General features: G+C 42.8%; 1 protein-coding gene across 9 annotated transcripts in view; it reads left to right on the plus strand.

Moving 5' to 3' along the window:
- The window catches only part of ARMC3 (armadillo repeat containing 3), a 140,376-nt gene that overhangs the window by 49,889 nt on the left and 70,863 nt on the right, over positions 1-19,624 (plus strand). For 8 of the 9 annotated variants that reach the window (XM_075922518.1, XM_075922516.1, XM_075922515.1 and 5 more), the window contains 5 exons: positions 294-469; positions 2,746-2,958; positions 6,844-7,027; positions 16,516-16,668; positions 16,790-16,895. In XM_075922518.1, coding sequence (XP_075778633.1) covers positions 294-469; positions 2,746-2,958; positions 6,844-7,027; positions 16,516-16,668; positions 16,790-16,895 — 832 coding nt within the window. The remainder of the gene's footprint in view (positions 1-293; positions 470-2,745; positions 2,959-6,843; positions 7,028-16,515; positions 16,669-16,789; positions 16,896-19,624) is intronic. The other variant, XM_006119527.4, reaches the window with a different exon arrangement.

The following is a 19,624-nucleotide window of genomic DNA, read 5'->3' on the forward strand; positions in this document are numbered from 1 at the left end:
CCTGTCAAAAGTAATTTACTTTTATTGTTTGATCAGGCAATTTAATAAAAAGCTTTCTTATAAGTTATGATTTGTCATAACACATTAAATAAGTGATTGACCTGATGCTTTTATAGCCACAAGTCAGTAATTTACTGAGTTATGATATGTTATGTAGATTGAACAGCACGTTTATAGCAAAGTATGGTAAGATTAACAGATAATGTTTATTGACTTTTAGATAATATTACAACTTACTAGCTGAATGAGTATATATTCTATTGAACAAAACTAATTTTATTTTCACATTGTAGAAGATATAATTGTCCATGAGTTTGCCAGTCTTTGCCTAGCACATATGGCAGTTGAATATACCAGTAAAGTGCAAATATTTGAGCAAGGTGGACTAGAACCACTTATCAGATTGTTAAGTAGCCCTGATCCTGACGTTAAGAAGAACTCTGTTGAATGCATCTACCACCTCGTACAGGTAATTATAGAAACAGATAAGCATTACATTTGCATTTCTTTTCTAGAGATTAATCACTAAAAATATCTGGTTCTATTACTATAATACCTATAATTTATCAATTTATTTAAAAATTGCTTAATCTCAAAGGGCTTAAGTCTCATTTCAGTTTCAGCTATAATTTTATCTTACTATAGCTATTTTGACTACAGTTCAGTTACTCTTGATTTTCATCATGGTTTGTCTAGACTGTGGAGTTTTTCTGGGATACTGGAGGAATCCCAGAAAAACTCCACCACATTCAGGGAACGCGTCTGCTCTTCCAACATTTTTTGTGGAAGAGCAGATGCGCTCTTTTTGAAGCTCTGTCTTCCTTGTTTCATGAGGAAGAAGGGCTCTTCCGAAAGAGGAGGTTTTTTCCGAAATTTGGCCCAGTGTAGATGGGCCAAATTTCAGAAAATCCTCTTTAAAAAAAAATCGGAAAATTTGCGTACCTTTTTCCTATAAAAAACGACAGTATAGACGTAGCCCACGTGAGCAAGATGAGAATCAAACACAAAAACATTTAATTAAATACAAATCTTGTTTTTCTATCTGGTAAGTCCTTACCTCCTACTGAGGATTGGACAGACAGACATACCTATAAAACTGCACAAATGGGGTGATTAAAATTGCTTCTGCCTTATTTTTGCAAACCAGTCCACAGCAATGATTTTGAACTTCTTCCTAAGTAGAGGTGAAAACTGTTGGCAGGGTTTTGGGTTTTTTTCCATATGAGAGGAAGGCATTGTAATTGACTACTTTCACAATCAGCACTAATATCGCCCACACGCTGGTTAGCAAAAGAACAGTACAGTTGTATAGTAGTTCTTTTCCGAGGTTAAGCAAATGAAGTTGTTTAATTAATTCAATTCTTGTCTCTCTTTTTTGGAGAGAACATGTCATCAGAACATGTCTTTATTCTGAATCATGTTTTGCTGTTTCTCTTCTCTTGCTAACTTTATTGCAAGGTGTATCTGGATAAATTGCACCAGGTGCTGCTTAAATTGATAAGGAAAATTATACACTGCACAGGTGCAAAATGCTATTATAAACACATTATAACTACTTTATTCCTTTTTTCATTTTTAATATGGCATAGTATACGTTCTTCATTGAGCAGTATATATATTCAAAGGTTGAAATATTAAACAAAACCAAGCTTTTAGTTACTGGAATATAAGGGCACGTCCAGACTATGTTTTTTTTTCGAAAGGAGATATGCAAATTTGACGCTAATCTGCATATCTTCTTCCAATCGCATTTTCAAAAGTGGTTCTTTCTAAAGTGAAAGTAGTCTGGACGTGCTTTTTTTGGAAAAAAATTCCTTTTTCAAAAACCCCGCTCTTCCTAAAAAAAGGAGGTTTACGTGGTTTTTCGAAAAAGGGTTTTTTTTTCCTGAAAAAAACACGTCCAGACTACTTTCACTTTCGAAAGACCCGCTTTCGAAAACACAATTGAAGATATGCAAATTAGCACCAAATTTGCATAATCTCCTTTTGGAAAAAAAAGTGGTCTAGACGTGCCCCAAGAGAGAAAATCAGGTTAGTGCTTCAAAGTGTGGAAAAGTCTCTTTTTTGTCACTAAGAGTGCATTTGCACAGCATCCTAAACTTGAAATAAGATACACAATTTGTGCTACACAAATTCCGTATCTTATTTTGAAACTATTTCAGAATAGTTTATTTTGAAATTCTGTGCATCTACACAGTGCCAGATTTAAAAATGAACGCACTATTACCAGCCATACTTTATCCTTTGTGCAATAAGGTTTACCAGAATGGCAAAATAGCACACCCATTATTTTGAAAAATATTTTGGAAAATATTTTGAAATAAATGGGTGGCTTGTATAGACATGGGGTAGCTATTTCAGGATACCTCCAGTATCCCAAAATAGCCATTCAGTGTAGAAGTGCCCTAAGATAACTTGAAATGATCAAACTAAATATCATCAAACTTTTCAAAAAAATCTTTATATGAACTAAAATAAGCATCAACATTTGGAGCCTCCTCAACTATAACTAAACATTATAATAAATACTTTAGTAATGCAAAATTATTTGGATTGTTTTGAATATTATTTTGTGGACTACTCATTTCAATTTCTATTTTTAGCTCAAATGAAAATAAACCTTCAAAATTAAAAGTTACAAAATATTAGCTCATTAGCATATTTTTGAAACTAGAGTTTCTTTGTTCTCTATGTAAAACCAAGAGTTGAGAATATGTCTTTTTTTTACTAATTACACTTACTCAGTTTGGTATTTCACTGCAGGATTTTCAAAGCCGTGCTGCAGTTCGTGAATTAAATGCAATTCCTCCTTTACTGGAACTACTGAAATCTGAGTATCCCGTAGTTCAGTTGTTAGCTCTCAAAACCTTTGGTGTAATTAGCAATGACAGAGAAACTAGAGTAATACTGAGAGAAAACCAAGGACTAGATCATCTTTTTAAGATACTGGAAACTAAGGTAACGTTTATTTGAATTATGAGTTAAACTATAAATGTAATCCTGGAAAAATGTGTTTCAGATATTCTGTATCCAAACTTCATCCATGCATCACACTAAAGAGATGAACTTCATCATTTAAAATTTGCTGTGTGGGGATTAACACTGTTTTTATAATGACATCACTGGTAATTTACTATACATTTTTATTTTATGTGAAGATTACTGCCTCAGTTTTAACCATCTATAAAATAAGTATGGTATTTATTAATATCCCTTGTGGCCATGTGCAGCAGGTGAACCTAGGTCTTGGGGAGACTAGCCCCAGGCATGCCCCTTCTGTATGGGGACCTGCATAGGCGTGCACAGCACATTTCATTACTGTGTGCACCCAAATAATTTTTTTAAAATGTACTCTTTGACCCCGATTAGCCACATCCCCTGACCCCCATTAGCCATGCCTCTGGGGGTATACTTTCGGGGCAATATGGACACATGACCAGAAATAAAAGATATCATGTGACACCCCCCCAAGGACTTTTCCCACCATCTTACTTCTCTTACCAATAGGGATTAGTTTGGCCCTCACTAACCCGCCCCCCCATGCAACTATCCTGCAATTCCATTAACCCAATGTGTGTGACATTAACTCGGGGGGTGGAGAGGCTGGGGGAAGTTTCTTCCCTCTAAGAGTTTCTTCCCATGAGCACAATAATTTTTGTGTTATGCACCAGTACTGAGTTTGTGGCTTGTTTGGATGTGCCACTGTGGCACCCAAGTTATTGATAAATATCTTACGAACCTCTACCTTTTCCCTCTGCTGCCATGTCTCCTCCCCTTGCTCCATCAGCTCCCCTGGTGCCTGCTGCCCCCCAACCCCTCACCCACCTCTGCTGTCCTGACTCCTGCCCTTCTCACTGTCCTCAGCCTTCCTGAGAGCTCCCCCCCTCCACCAGCCCTTTTCTCCCCCCCGTGCCCACTCCTCCAGTAGCCCCACTCTGATCATGTGAGCTACCCCTCCTCAACCTCTCTCCTAACACCTCCCTCTTCACTCCTGCCCTGCCTCTCTCCTCTGGTGCTGGTCCCTCCCCTGAAGGTGTCTGCCCTTCTGCTTCACTCCCAGAATCCCCTGGCATCTGCACCTTCCCTTACCCCTGCACCCTCTTGGTGCCTCCCTCTTCCCTCACTGTCTCTGCCCCCTTTGCCTTCTTTTTCCCTGATGCCCACCCCCTCACCACCCTCTGCCCCCATTCCCTCATGCCCCTGTGCCCTCACACATGCCTTGCTCCATCCCTGCCTTCCTCATGCCCACCACTTCTTTCAAGCCTTCTCCCGGCACCTACCCTTCTCCCCTCTAGCCCTCAAAGCCCTTCCCCTCTCCTCTCCTAGCATCATCCTGTCCCTCTTCTCACTGACACCTCCCCTCCTGCCCTTTTCCTCATTGTCTCCACTTCGCCCCCTGGCATTTGTCTTTCTCCTCCACTCTGTCCCTTGGTGCCTTCTCCTTTCTTCTCCTGACCTGCCCCCCCTCCCCTCAGCACAAGCCCCTTCCTCTCTGACCCTTTCCCCCTATTTTTCCCTCCTCCTCCAGCAGCCCCAGCTGGTCTGTAACAGGGACTGTTACCCTTCTGGTGCTCTCCTTACTCTGTCTGTCTTAGGTTTCTCAGCCCCCTTTTGGACCACAAATCCCCACCCCACAGTTTCTGGTTCCCAAAGTTCCAGCAGTCTCCCCATCACTTGGTCCGGGTCCAACTCGTAGGGTTTCGAGGTGTCCGGTTTTTTACTGGACAGTCCGGTTTTTGGGCCCTCTGTCTGGTAAAAAAAAAACCAGAAAATACCCAACACGTGCAATGTCTGGTATTTCCTGGTTTTCCGGCTGGGTGCCAGACTGAAGCCTGGCGGCGGCGAGGGAAATGACTGGAAAGTGGGGCGCAATTGGCACTGGGAGCCTCTAGTGGGGGGGGGGCTGGCCAGAGGAAGTGGGGGCGGGAAGCAGAGCTGGCAGTGGGTCAGGGGCCACAGGGCTGGCCAGGAGGAAGGGGGGGGCCGGGAGGAAGGAGGTGCAGGAAGCAGAGCTGGGGAGGGGGTTGAGGAACGCGGTGTTGGCCAGGAGGAAGAGGGGGGCTGGGCGGAAGGGGGGATGGGAAGCAGCTCTGGGGGGGTGGGGGCCAGCCTCACTGCCTCCCTCCCCAGACCAGCCTCACTGCCTCCGACCTCCCCAGGCCTGCCGCGTTGCCCTGACCCCGGCCCCCCCACCCTGACCCAGCCACACTGCCCCTGACCCAGCTGCGCTGCCCCAGACCCCGGGCCCCCCAGGCCAGCCGCGTGGCCCCAGATCCCGGGCCAGCCCCCGACCACCACCACCACCACCCCAGGCCAGCCGCGCTGCCCCCGGGCCAGCCACGTTGCCCCAGACCCCGGGCCAGCTGCGCTGCCCCCACACTGCCCCCGACCCCAGGCCCCCCGACCCGAGTCCAGCTGTGCTGCCCCCAACCCGAGCCCAGCTGTGCTGCTGCCAACCCCCCGGGCCAGCCACACTGCTCCTGACCCAACCCTCCCCCACACACCTCAGCTGTGCTGCTCCCATCCCCTGCTCAGGGACGGGCACCCCTCCCCGCCTTCCCGCCCGGGGTTTAAACTTACCTTGCTTGCAGGGGAGGCGGGGGTGACGATTCTGCTCCCTGCCGCCTGTTTCTGTGGGGTCCTAAGACCTGCCGGTTTTAGCCACACATGCGTGGTAAACCCTGCGCAGCATCTGTTCCCCGGCACACCAGGGTGGCCCTTTGAAACATTAGGGTGTGCCTGGGCACACCTGGTACACCCCGTGCACATGCCTATGGGAACCTGTCACTTCCCCCTTCCCTCACCAGAGCACAGAAGGCCCCCTCCCCAGCCCTGAGCTGCCCAAGCCTAAACCCAGACCCCAGTTGCCTAGTGGGTGGGCAGCAGGGTTCCTTCTAAGGTGCACCCCTGCATGGACACACACCAAGAATTTGAGTCCCGTCCACCTCCTCAGCAGGGGGCCCAAGCTTCCATATGGAGAGTGGCAGCAGCTGCTCTGGCGACCAGGGTTGGTGCCTGAGCCACTGCATGGAGGGTGGTAGTGGCTTCTCCAGGGCCAGGACCTGAGCTGCTGGAGAGTTGTGGCGACTGCTCTGGCAGCCGGGGCCCGAGCCGCCATGTGGAAAGCAGCAGCGACTGCTCCAGCAGCCAAGGCCAGGGCCCAAGCTGCTGCATGAATTTCTCAGCTCCCATTGGCCAGTTTCCATGAAGCCTCTCTTTCTCCCCCAGTACCCGGAGCAGAGAGCCACGTGGAGCAGCCACCTACTTAAAGCAGCATGGGGCTACTCTGAAGCAGCTGGCTGCTCTGTACCTGAGGGTCCCGGCAAGGGAGGGGAGCCTATGGGCCAGATCGGGTGGTCCATGGACCAGATAGGGTGGCCTGCAGGCCAGATCCCTGTGTCTTGCCCACCCCTCCAGAAGAGCCTGGCATGAAGCAGTGGGTCTGTCTGGATGTAGAGTATGGGCAGGGTCATGCAGGCAGTTTGGGTGGCTTAGCCTTCCCCTGCTTCTTGGTACCTGCAACTCATGCTTGTGGGAGTATCATGTGGCTTAATATATATTAAAGGTATTTGAAATTTTAAGATATCAGGTTCTCTTTAATGGCCTGATCCAAAACCCACTGAAATCAATAGGAGTCTTTTCATTTTTTTCATAATTATAACCAAGCTTGACTCCATACTAATACAGGTTCTGGAATCTATCAAAATATTTTTAAAAGATGAACAATGGATTTCATTTTATACCAGAATGTGCAGTAATTAATTATGGTAATTATCTTAGTTGGTAGAAAAGTTAAAGGTATTTTTAATCCTCATTAGAAGGCTTTTTATTTTTTTTCACTAGGAATTTAATGATCTTCACGTGGAAGCCCTTGCAGTGGTAGCAAATTGTCTTGATGATGTGGATACTATGCAACTAATTCAGCAGACAGGAGGCCTTAAAAAGCTACTTTCATTTGCAGAAGTGTCTGCCATTCCTGATATTCAGAAGAACGCAGCAAAGGCAATTGCTAAAGCAGCTTATGATCGTATGTTAATTTTCAAAGTTCTGTGCTCTTTTCTTTATAGAAATCCTGTGTGGTGAATTTTCAGCTAGCCTGAGGGTCACTTCTCAGCATGAGAATACAATACTAATTGTGCTAGGAAAAATACATCCACAAACGAATTGCAGTTTCAAATCTTAGTGGTCAAACTAGCAAACAGTTACTACATTGGATATAAAAACTCTAAGATTTTGCTTTGAGTTTATTTTTATTTGTAATACATGGGGGCAAAATGCTTTCAAAAAAGGAACCTTGGTCTCTGAAAATTGGAGCCTTTATCATTTATTTAATGATTTTAAATACTTGCTATCACAAGCATTTTTTGCCAGAAAATATTCCTTATTGGCAGTGGTTAAACCTGAATAGAAATAATTGGGCTAGTTCCCTCTCTTAAACCTACAACTGCTCATCTAAATGTCAGGAAAATTAAGGTGTGAATTCCTGTTGCAGGGACATAACATGGTTTAAAATGGCCTGCAGATTAATAATCCCTGTGGAATTAGGTTTTTTTTTCTTATCTTTCTATAATTATTCATAGCATGGCTCCTATTTTTACAGACAGTTTTTTTAAAATTCACCCTTGACTTGAGAATTATGCAGAACATATTCATTGCTTTTGCCTGTGAGGATGCTATTTAAATTAGTGTACATGTGAAAATACTTCTGGTGGGGGGAGTGGAGAATTATTGCAGTGCCTCTGGGAATGAAAAATAGTGTGGGGTGAGTAAGGTCAATTCCTTAGGTTGTAAACACCTCTGAGGAGGCACCACCCTCTAAGGAGGCTGACATATACTATTTCAAACTGGGTCTCCAGAAAGTAACAAGCAAAGAAAAGGTTTTCAGTATAAAAGGCTGAGTTTAAACAAAAAGGGCTGCCTTTCTGACCTAGCAGACAGTTAGGACCTTCTGTTCAGCAGGGGCACTAGTCCATGGAGAAGTGTCCTATCTATTTGCTGAAACAAAACGAAGGCCTTGTGTCAATTAAAACTTATCTTTTTATTCAAAAAGCTCTTTCTTTGTCTTCTAATCTCTGGAAAGCCCAGCTGGAACCAGTATACACAAACCACCTCAGGGGTGGAACTTTTCTGGAGTTGTTTAGAATCTCAGGAGTAATAACTGTCTACAGTTTTAGTTCTTATAGGATATGTGGTAACCCTCCTGTATGGAGTAGCACATAAACCTATGTAAAGCATTCTTGAAAGTAAAACAAAAGTCCCCAACGATACAGCACGAGGATGCAATATCTGTCAAATCTCCCCCATAAAGAAGTGGATATAATTAGGATGCTTATTTAACATCCTCAGGGAAATCACAAGTTTATTCCCTGGGTGGAATGTCTGCAATGCCTTTTATAACTCAGCAATGCACATAATAAACATTCTCCCCCGATAGCCAAATTTCTTTATCCTTTGAGGTTGGACCTTGGAACACTGGTGGCGTAAACTCAGTTTTGTTGAGTCGTGGAGAGAGAATATTGCTGTTGTAAGTTGAGGTGCATGGCAGTTCCTTGTTCCCTTGCTCATGGTACTTTATATTTTCACAGACCATGAGGCAATCACAGACTCCCCCTTCTTTGCAGTTATCTCCAGTGTCAGTTCCTTTGTTACCTGCAGAGTGTACCCATCCCTTCTTCTCCCAGTCACCTGCTCCATTTGCATTTTGGCTGGTGTGGTCCCTTGTAGCATTGGGGCTAACTGAGGGACCCAGTTCACCCATTCTTCCCTAAAAGCCGCAATAGTCTTTCACCAACAGGAAATAAATGAAATGTCTGCTAGCTCACCTATAACTAATACTTCTGGTCTCCTGGGTCTGTGTGGAAGTTTTTGCTGTGGATAGAGTGAAGGGTTTTATACTGGGAATTTTAACCCATGTGGGCAGTAGCTTAATGTGAAAATTATAAGCCATCAGTGAATTGGCTGTGTGACTCACCCCTGCTCTAAAGGTTGGGTTGCACAATGTATTCTGAGGTTGGGGTAGAGCTGACCTTCTGAGCACTGGCACTGGGCCTCAGTGGTTGGATTGGGAAATCCCAAGCAAAATGACCCAGCTAGACACAGATGGGACATCATTTTTCCACATCATTCCCAGAGCTTTTCAGAGAATGCTTCCCTCCCCCACCCCTTCCATCTCCTAGTGTGGGTCTCTACTTGGGCACAATCATTGTTCCTTGATCCCATTCCATCCTGGTTTGGTTGTCTATCAAACCCAATCCGGCTGTCTGCATAATGATTTGTCAATTTCCAAGCTATGATTATATCTCTAGGATATTTTGTCATTGCTGCAACCTCTGCAGTACTGTCTCTTTAGTCCCTGCAAGTCCTGTAGAAGGAAAAAGGGAGCTCTTCTGGCTCCTTCTCTGCAGGGGATAACCCATTCTGCTTCAGATTCTCTGAATGCAGGATGGTTTACTATCTCCAGTTTCTTCACATAATACATTTAATTTATGCACATTTTATAAACATATAATCTAATTTAATATATTGTTAGAAAAAACCTCTTATTCCCCTCCCTTCCCCCTCAGGTTCTTTCTTGTGTCCTCATCTTTCAGGTAGTTCTAATTCTTCTCATAACTTCCTTCATTTGATGAACTGAATATTTACACTAATTTCTATTGCAAATGCTGTATGAGTAAAGGGAACCTGCCTCTCCAGTCCACACTATGGATCTCTGTTATATTTTCTGCTCTTGTCAAGTCCATTCATGGAATGGCTATGAGAGTTCTGTACATTACTGATTGGCACTGTAGATTGGAGAGAAAGAGATTGTCAAGACTTTTATTATATATTTTTTTCAGTGTTGCTATTTATTATGACATTCTGGGGAAAAAAGGAACAATAAGAATATAAGCACCATTTTTCATAGTCCTATGACAGATTTCCATGTACTGCATACCGAGTAGATTACATATGTCCCTACTAATACAATATATTTTTATTTCTTCTTTCACACACTCTTGCATATAAACACATGCCTCTCTTCTTCCCCTGCTGCTTTATCTATCTATCTATCTATCTATCTATCTATCTATCTATCTATCTATCTATCTATCTATCTATCTATCTATCTATCTATCTATCTATCTATCTATCTATCTATCTATCTATCTATCTATCTATCGTTCTAACATCTACAGTATAACATTCCGAAAGCACATTCTAACAAGAACTACTCATAATATTTTACTGTACCATATGCAATCTTATATAATTGGATATAGCTGTCAGTGACTATGCATCTTACCTTTACTTTCAATGCAATAAAAGGTGTCAGCATAAAGACTTGCTCTTGTCTTCAGGCTATAACATATTGTACAAATGAAACAAGTTAAAAAATAAAGGTTAGAGAAGAACATTAAGACTATTTACCACAAAACTGTAGGATTTAGGGTGGCTGAAAGTTAGATGAAGGGACAGCATGTTATTCTGGGCTAGTGTGAAACCTCTGTCCAATAAACAAGCTCCTAGACATGGCACTAAGGAGAAAAAGAGGTATTAAATACATTGTAGCTAGCCTTGTGATCTAAAGTTAACTTCTCAGTGGAAGAAAGCATGGAACAGTAGCAATTACCAGGAACAGAGTAGGGGAAAATAAAAATCAAGAATATGCAAGTATGTTTGGAGGGATTTTTTTGTACCATAAAGGTATTGAACATCCAACATTTGTAAATTCATTGCATAAGTAGTATGCTTAGTGTCTGATACAGTACTCCATTATTACTGTGATTAAAATATAAGTGCATGACTTCTTGGGCAAAAATCCAATAGAGTACATTATAGCTCTGACTCACCATGTGACTTCATCATTAAAATCGGTTATATCTATACAGTAATCTGCCCTTTGCAGGTTTGGTGAACACAGCTGGATTTTCAAAACATTTCCAGCAGAGAAGAAGAATTATGGTCTTACATTAAAATGGAAAATTGTATTTCTTTTATGATGATACATGTTTCTATTTTTGACTGCAATGGTTAGCTATAAAACAGTGTCAGTTTCTGAAATAAGTAGTGTCGGCAGCTGTCACTGAAGTTGCTTTTTTCCTGATGGATATGATGCTAGTAAACACTTTTTTTGCATGTCATCCTTCAAAAAAGTATTTGCCTTAGCTTTTCTTTGTTGGGAAAAATGTCACAAAAGGATTCCACTATATGAACAAAGCAACTTAGGTGGCACAACTATTGTATTAATATTTGGACAGCATTTTAAGTTGAGTCCTCTGTTTATAATAAGGCCAAACTGGCAATTTGATCACTGTGCTATTAAAGTTTGCTTTGTTGTACAACAAAATTCTGAACTGAATAACATTTCCTTTTCAGAGCTTTTATTTATTCGGTTTGTATTTGACCCTGATTCACTGTTCTCTCACAAATAATGCAGTCATTTATATGAGTGCAAAGTGAGAACAAAATGGTCTTAAAATGCTGTAACTGTAATTTAGCAGTATTTTCATTCACTTTGCCCTGCTTTGGTTTGGTATAAATGATTACACAAGGTGCAGGGCAATAGTGTATTGGACTCTTTGTTCCTAATTTTGGGGTAAGAAGGAGAAGTAGAAAACAGACAGACAAACAAACAGTAGTTAGTCGGCGGTGGGCTCAGTGCTCAAAAACTGGGTTTGGTCCTCCACACTCTTCTGGTTGCTTGTGTCTGATTGCCCTGGTAGTATTAGATCAATATATTCAAATGATTTCAGGGTCGAGAGATTTTTCACTACAAATATGGTGTTGGCATCTGAATGTGAAAAGTGCTGTGGTGAATAATGACGCTTCTTTATTGTACATAAAAGGCATAATGAAACTCAAATGGACACACTCATGCAAACAGAAATAGTCAGCCAGAAATATTTGTCCTTAGACTCATAGACTTTAAGGTCAGAAGGGACCATTATGATCATCTAGTCTGACCCCCTGCACAGTGCAGGTCACAGAATCTCACCCACCCCTCCTAGAATAATCCTCTCACCTATATCTCAGATATTGAAGCCTTCAAATACTTTGAAGACCCCAAGATGCAGAGAATCCTCCAGCTGTGATCTGTACCCCATGCTACAGAGGAAGGCGAAAAACCTCCAGTGCCCTTAGAATACAATTGGAAATTTAAAATGTTCATAATTCATAATTTTCTTTATGCATGTAGTATACCATAAAGTCAAATAAAAATCTGCTTTTAGATTATTTGTAATTCTTCGTAATACATATTTGAAGGGCTGTATTTACTCGTTTAAAGGAACTATTGCACACTATTAATGTTTGCCTTCATATAGACAATAAATCTCTTTTTACCTGTTTCCGAGGGGGTAGCTGTGTTAGTTTATAATTGGAAAAAAATTAAAAAACAGTGAATAGATTAAAAATAAATTTGCAACCTGGACCCCTTTTCTCCGCACCTCTGGGGCTCGTCTACACTGGCCCCTTTTCCGGAAGGGGCATGTAAATTTCACCAGTCGTCGTAGGGAAATCCGCGGGGGATTTAAATATCCCCCGCGGCATTTAAATAAAAATGTCCGCCGCTTTTTTCCGGCTTTTAAAAAAGCCGGAAAAGAGCATCTACACTGGCCCCGATCCTCCGGAAAAAGTGCCCTTTTCTGGAGGGTCTTATTCCTACTTCAAAGGGCGCTTTTTCCGGAGGATCGGGGCCAGTGTAGACGCTCTTTTCCGGCTTTTTTAAAAGCCGGAAAAAAGCGGCGGACATTTTTATTTAAATGCCGCGGGGGATATTTAAATCCCCCGCGGATTTCCCTACGACGACTGGTGAAATTTACATGCCCCTTCCGGAAAAGGGGCCAGTGTAGATGTAGCCCTGAAGAAGTGGGTTGTGCCCATGAGAGCTCATGATATCATTAAATTTTTTGTTAGTCTCTAAGGTGCAAGACTATTCACTGGTTTTTATCTTTTTACCTATATATGACAAAATGTTCATCCTTAATTACACATGCCATTTGGAAAAATAAGAATATAATTTTAAAATACATAAATTCCATATGCCTGTAGCAATGATGAATTTGCTATTTCAAAATAAATTATTGAAGCAAGAAGACCCCCAAAAGAGTGTTATTAGGGTTTACAGACTAATTTGGCAAGCAACAGGTCAGAAGCAGTCTTGTCAAATCAGTCTGTAATCGCATAATGCCTTCTTGAGAGAGTTGCTATTCCATATCAATGCCATGCCAAGTTTCTGCTCTTGGTTAAAATTCTCCCAATACTTGCATTTTTGTATATTGTACTTTGTGATTTATATTATGTAACTTTGAAGAATCTAAAATATATAGAAACTGGTTTGTTAGTCTTTAAGGTGCTACTAATCTATTTGTTGTTTTTAAAGTTTTTCCTGGAAAAGAAAAAATAGTTAGCTGTGTGATATGTATGCACTGAGCTATTTCTGAAATAATGAGGCTTGATTAAAAATCTAGTTTTCATTAGCTTTATGCTCAAATTAGTAACTTTTTTTAGCTAAACCACGGGTGGGGAACCTCAGGCCTGAGGGCCAGATGTGACCCCTGGCTTGCCTGGATCCATCCGCCAAGACTCAGGGCCCATCCCCCAGTATTGAGGCGCCCACACTGGTGCTCCAAGCCCCACCCTCCACTGCCCTACTGCGGGGTTGGAGCACACAAAATCTATTAGGCTGGGCCCCCCTAGGCTCTGTTGTGGGAGGAGAATGTAGGGAGTGCCTTTCTCCTTTTCTGTCGGAGGGCCACCTCAGTGAGGGTTTCTTTTTTTGCTTCTCACTTGTGTGCGGCCCCCGACTGATTTTTTCTGAGTCAGTGGCCCCCGACCCAAAAAAGGTTCCCTATCCTGAGCTAAACCAAAGCTATCACAGAAGTTCAGTTTTCATTTAGAAGAACAATTTTAAATAACATTAAATAATACATTTATAAAATGTATTTAAATATTTAAAGTTAAATTAAAATGATCTTGTTTTTTTTCAGTTAGACCACAAACTAAGATGTATCTTGCCCTAGGCTGTAATTTCAGCAATGCCTTTGAATAGTAGTGGCAAAAATGTCAAAAGTGGCTGTGACTTATATACAGGCAGTCCCCTGGTTACGTACAAGATAGGGACTGTAGGTTTGTTCTTAAGTTGAATTTGTATGTAAGTCGGAACTGGTACATATTGTAGGGGAAACTCTAGCCAAACATTTTTTTTAGTTTTGGATAGCATAGGGAAAGGTTAACTCCCCTCTAATGTTTGTTTTGCTGTCTGTTCCCCTGTTCAGAAGATTTCACATCTATTTCTGTCCCTGTGACAAACTCAGGACTAAAGGAGTAACTCATCAAATACCAAACAGCTCTGCACCATGCTTTGAGCTAATAGCTTTATTTCCACACACCACCCAGGGTTCTAGGAGGAGGGTCCTTTTTTTGCTAACACAATGAGGCCAGCACTTTGTTTGTTTTGGTGGAGTCTTTGTTTGCCCAGGGAGCCCAGCATGTATAGGGGGAGGAGGGGCGGAGAGGCTGCTTTTGTCTGCTGTTCGGCAGCCTGTTGCTCAGGGGAGGGGGCAGCCTGTTGCTGGCAGGGGAGGAGGGGGGAGGCGTGCAGGATGCGAGGCCGCGGGGGGGGGGGGCAGCGGGCGTGGGGAGGCACTTTTCCTCTGCCTGGCAGCTCTGCGGGATCCCTGTCCCTGTGGCCAGCTGCTGCAGGCAGAGGCTAGTTGGAGCCGGCCGAAGAGGAGGAGGAGGGGGATTCTAGGACCCAGGTGAGCGAGCCCTGGGGACGCTGCTGCGCTCCGGGAGCCCAGCATGTATAGAGGGGAGGAGGGGCAGAGAGGCTGCTTTTGTTTGTTCGGCAGCCTGTTGCTGGCAGGGGGGCAGCGGGCGTGGGGAGGCACTTTTCCTCTGCCCGGCAGCTCTGCGGGACCCCAGTCGGAGCCGGCCCGAGGAGGAGGAGGATCCTAGGACCCAGGTGAGCGAGCCCCGGGAATGCTGCTGCGCATGTGCGGGAGTTGCCTCACCCCGTTCGTATCTAGGGATCCGACGTAAGTCGGATCCACGTAAGTCGGGGACTGCCTGTATCTGTCCTGTTAAAAGTCAGTGGAACTTGTGCTCCTGAATCACTTATGAACTTTTAAAAAGTGTACCTTATATGCATAACTTTAAGCACATAAGTAACCCCATTGCTGCCAGTGGACTACTCACAAGCATGGGCTATGCACATGCTTAAGTATTTTGTTTGCTCTCAGCCATAGGGTACATCTATACTGCGGGCTAAAGTTGAGTTAATATATGCAACTTCAGCTACGTTAATTGCATAGCTGAAGTCAAAGTACACTACCTTACTGGACTTTTGGCACTGTCCACACAGCAGGAAGTTGAAGGAAGAACATTCTTCCTTCAACTTCCCTTACTCCTTGTGAAATGAAGGGTTATAGGGTTACAGTAAGAAGCCCGTTATTTCGAAATAATTTTGAAATAATGGGCTTGCTGTGTAGACGTGCACTCTATTATTTCAAAGTAACGTGAATTATTTCAAAATAAGCGTTCGGTATAGACAAAGCCTTAGTGATTAGACTGATGAAGAGCAGCAGATATGCTGACCAGTGCTGCTTTTACTATGGAGTCCTGTCTCAGGGAGGATGCCCTCTGGTGTGCATTTTATTGTTACTCTGAATGGGGCTGTTGCCAGCAACCTACCAGCTGGGTGAAGTGAGGGACAGGACATACCCTCTAAACTTCAGAACATGCCTATTTTGTGGTAGGTTAGGCCTTCAAGGCTATTGGGAAGGCCTCTTTTGAGCGCTGTGGAATGATCCTGTGTTGCTGTTTGTATAGTAGGAAGAGACTTCCTATTCACTCTTCCTAGCCCCAGCACATCAGTGCAGCATAGGGCAAGATTGAGCTTTAAGTCTTTTGACATTGTCTTTAAAGCTGCATTTTAATGAGTTACTGTACAGAATTTAAAATGCACTTTTAAAATCTGCCTTTACCTTTTGTTTGTCCATATAATACAGTGACTGATATGGGAACCATCAAGTACACATCTTAACCGTTCTTTTATTGGCATATTTCCCTTTAAAATCCATGTACATGACTCCTGTTAGCATTAGTTGAGGGAAGAATATATCCCTTAATGAGTGTGGCTGTAGTAAGCAGAGAAAATGTGAAAACTGAATCATTGAGTCTGCACAAATTAGGTGATTTTAAGCCTATCGGAACAAATCCTCTCCTTAATTTGGTTGTGTTCAAAGCTGGTGATTAAAATGCATCCTTTTTATCTCCCTTGCCATTTGACATGGGTCTCTTCCCATGAAAGGGGACATCTGATAAAGCAGGAGCTAGTGTGAGTGCCCTTACCCGACTGTGAGGGAGGAATATAGGTGCAGTTGCTCAGCACTGTGATGCTACATGCCAGGCTTTAGATTCTCATTTGTATCTAAAGCAGGGAACAAATGTGTGTGATCAAATTGACATCTTTGTTCCCATTTGCAATCATAATTCAATCAAGATTAATGCTGTTTTTCTTTGTTTGGTGTAAAGCTGAAAACAGAAGAATTTTGCATGAAGAAGAAGTTGAAAAGTGCCTAGTAAACCTTTTGGGTACTGACAATGATGGCACCAAAGCTGCTGCTTCTCAAGCTATTTCTGCTATGTGTGAGAATTTAGCTAGCAAAGATGCTTTTGGAAACCAAGGTGAGTAAATTGGGGAAGAGATGGAATTAGTTTCATTAAACTCAGTTTTATAAGGCTTATATTATCATTTTACATTTCCCATGGTTTTTTTTAAGCAACATATGTACAATTATTTTTAAAGGGATTCCCCAGCTAGTTCAGTTGCTAAGCAGTGACAATGAAGAGGTAAAAGAAGCTGCTGCCATAGCTCTGGCTAATCTGACAACAGCCAGTCCTACCAATGTAAGGTAAGTATGTAATTAATAAATAACTATGTAAAATACTAGTCTAGACTTTCTCCTTTCTGTGTCCTAGATCTCAAGTCAATGTCAGTGAGAGTTATACACACACATGAAGAGAACACAGTATTACAGCTCAGGGGCCAGACTTTAACCTGATGCAAGGAATCTCTTGATGGCAATGAGCTGGTGTGGTAATTCTGTGCCACCCTCATTAGTCCCCGATGTAAGGGAGAAGGTCATGAAATCCCTACTCCATGGTGGTGTCCAGCTGCAGGAACAATTAATTCAGGCCTCTGGCAGCTTTTGGCTGAGCTGACCAAGAATGAGGGGAAAGTAAAATGGGCTTAAATTCACTTTTCTCTTGTCACACAGTCCTGCACCAGCCTTAGATAGGCTGGTGAATTTGATCCTAGGTCTGCAGATAAGAAAGTGATAATTTAGATTAAATGTGAATGTTGGATGAATGTTGTGTGACTATAATTACTTGCCAACTTTATTCCTAAATCAGACTCTCCTCTGAGTCATAGATGAGCCAAAGAGTAACTTTGGATGCATGAATGATACAGCCAAACTCTTCACTGGTACAAGTCAGCATGGCTCCAGCTAACCAGCTGAGAATCTAGCCCTATTTGCTCTATATTCATTTAACTCAAAAAAACCCCTAATCTTTTTCTTAATTAGAAAAAAATTCCAGCCTATAGATACTGAGGTACTGTAATCCATATTGATTCAAGAACAGTTTTTGTTTGTTGTTTTGTTTTTGTTTTTTGTCTCACTTGCAAACCACTGAAAGTAAGTACATTTAATGAGAATGCAGATATATCTTTAAAATTATGTGAATTTGCAGTGTCACGATATTGAGGCTATTCTAGTCATGTGTGGGGCTAATAAGAATAGAACAATTTTATTAGTTATATATTACCGTATTTTCCGGCGCATAAGGCGACTGGGCGTATAAGACGACCCCCTAATTTTCCAGTTAAAACATAGGTTTTGGCCTATACTCGCAGTATAAGACTACCCCCCCCCTTCCAAGGCAACACCATTTAATAACATCAGATTTGATTTAAATAATTTTAATTAAAATGGTTTTGACTTACCAGTACTTAAAATCCATATTGACTTGCAGCAGCACAGTTATTATGTTCCTTGGCAAAGTTTACAACTTTCAGCTTGAAACTGGCTTCAAATTTCCTTCTTCTTGCTGGAGCCATGATGGGGTCTTTTCTACCACCCACTTACAGAACGTCCCTAATCTTTTAGGCCGCTGGATGTGCGGTAATACAGTACTGTAGCTTCGGCTACATACAGAACGTCCCTGTGCTGATACTTTATGTACCGTGCTGAGCCAATCCCGGCAAGCGGTGTATTCTATTAATGCATACAAAGCCTGCAAAGGTTGTAATAGCCCGCCTCTCTGACTCAGCCAATCCGAGCAGGCTTTGTAGGCATTAATAGAATACACCGCTTGCCGGGATTGGCTCAGCGCGGTACATACAGTATCAGCACAGGGACGTTCTGTATGTAGCCGAAGCTACAGTACTGTATTAGGGCACATCCAGCAGGCTAAAAGGTAATAATAGGGACGTTCTGTATGTAGCCAAAGCTACAGTATGTTTATAACCGGCGTATAAGACGACCTCCGATTTTTGGGGGATGTTTTTTAGTATAAAAAGTCGTCTTATACGCCGGAAAATACGGTAGTTCCTTTTTGTGAGTCCGAGAGATTGCAGTCATAAAGGTAACAGCAACATATAAAGTTTTGTGTGACAAGAGCAACATAGTGGCTAACTCAAAAAGAGGTAGCCACTGGGGTAGAAGCATAGCATCTCTGACTGAGTAGACTGCTGAAGAGACCAGGGAGCACCCAGCAGTGAGGGAGCTGTGTGATAGTGCTATAGAGATATTTTGTGGTAGGCCCCTCTAATCTTTTGTCTGTCCTGCCCAGAGGGTCCTAAGCAAGATGCAGCCAAAGGTCCACAATGAGGTGTTACTTCAATTGCACCTTTACAGACTCTTTGGATTATAGGGTCCACACCCCAAACTGAAAGGACAGGGATGGGAAGTAGCTCAGGGCAGAGGATTTAGGCTACACTTGCACTTGATTGACAAAACTTTTGTCATTCTTGGGTGCTTATACCGTTCCCCCTCCCAGGAATGACAAAGTTTTACCACAGCAAATGAAAGTGTGAATGCTGCTTTTTTAGCAGAAGAGCTTCGCTGCTGACAAAGCAAAACCCCCTTGTGGGGAAGGAAGTATTTTGTCAAGAAAAGTGCTGACAAACAGCATCCACATGTGCAAACTTTTAGCGACAGGTCTGTGTCAACACAGCTTTGTCGCTAAAAGCTGCATAGTTCAGACATACTCTTAGACTCTCTGCTGGGAGTTGCTGCTTCCTCAGAGTCCCCATTCCACACCTATTGGTGACTGAGGCACCTTTGCTAGGGAAGCAAGTGGGCTAGAATTAATCACTAGGTCACCTAGCTCTCCATTACACAATTGGTGGAGAATGAAGGCAGATGTCCTAGTCCTAAAGGAAGTCTGGGATCAGGAAAAACACCTTCTTATGACAACAACCCCTCCCCAACTCTGCTAAAATAGAACATAAGAACATAAGAACGGCCGTACTTGGTCAGACCAAAGGTCCATCTAGCCCAGTAGCCTGTCTGCCGACAGTAGCCACCACCAGGTGCCCCAGAGAGGGTGAACCGAAGACAATGATCAAGCGATTTGT

This window comes from Pelodiscus sinensis, chromosome 2, assembly GCF_049634645.1.
Source record: "Pelodiscus sinensis isolate JC-2024 chromosome 2, ASM4963464v1, whole genome shotgun sequence".
In the NCBI taxonomy this organism is placed as follows: domain Eukaryota; kingdom Metazoa; phylum Chordata; order Testudines; family Trionychidae; genus Pelodiscus; species Pelodiscus sinensis.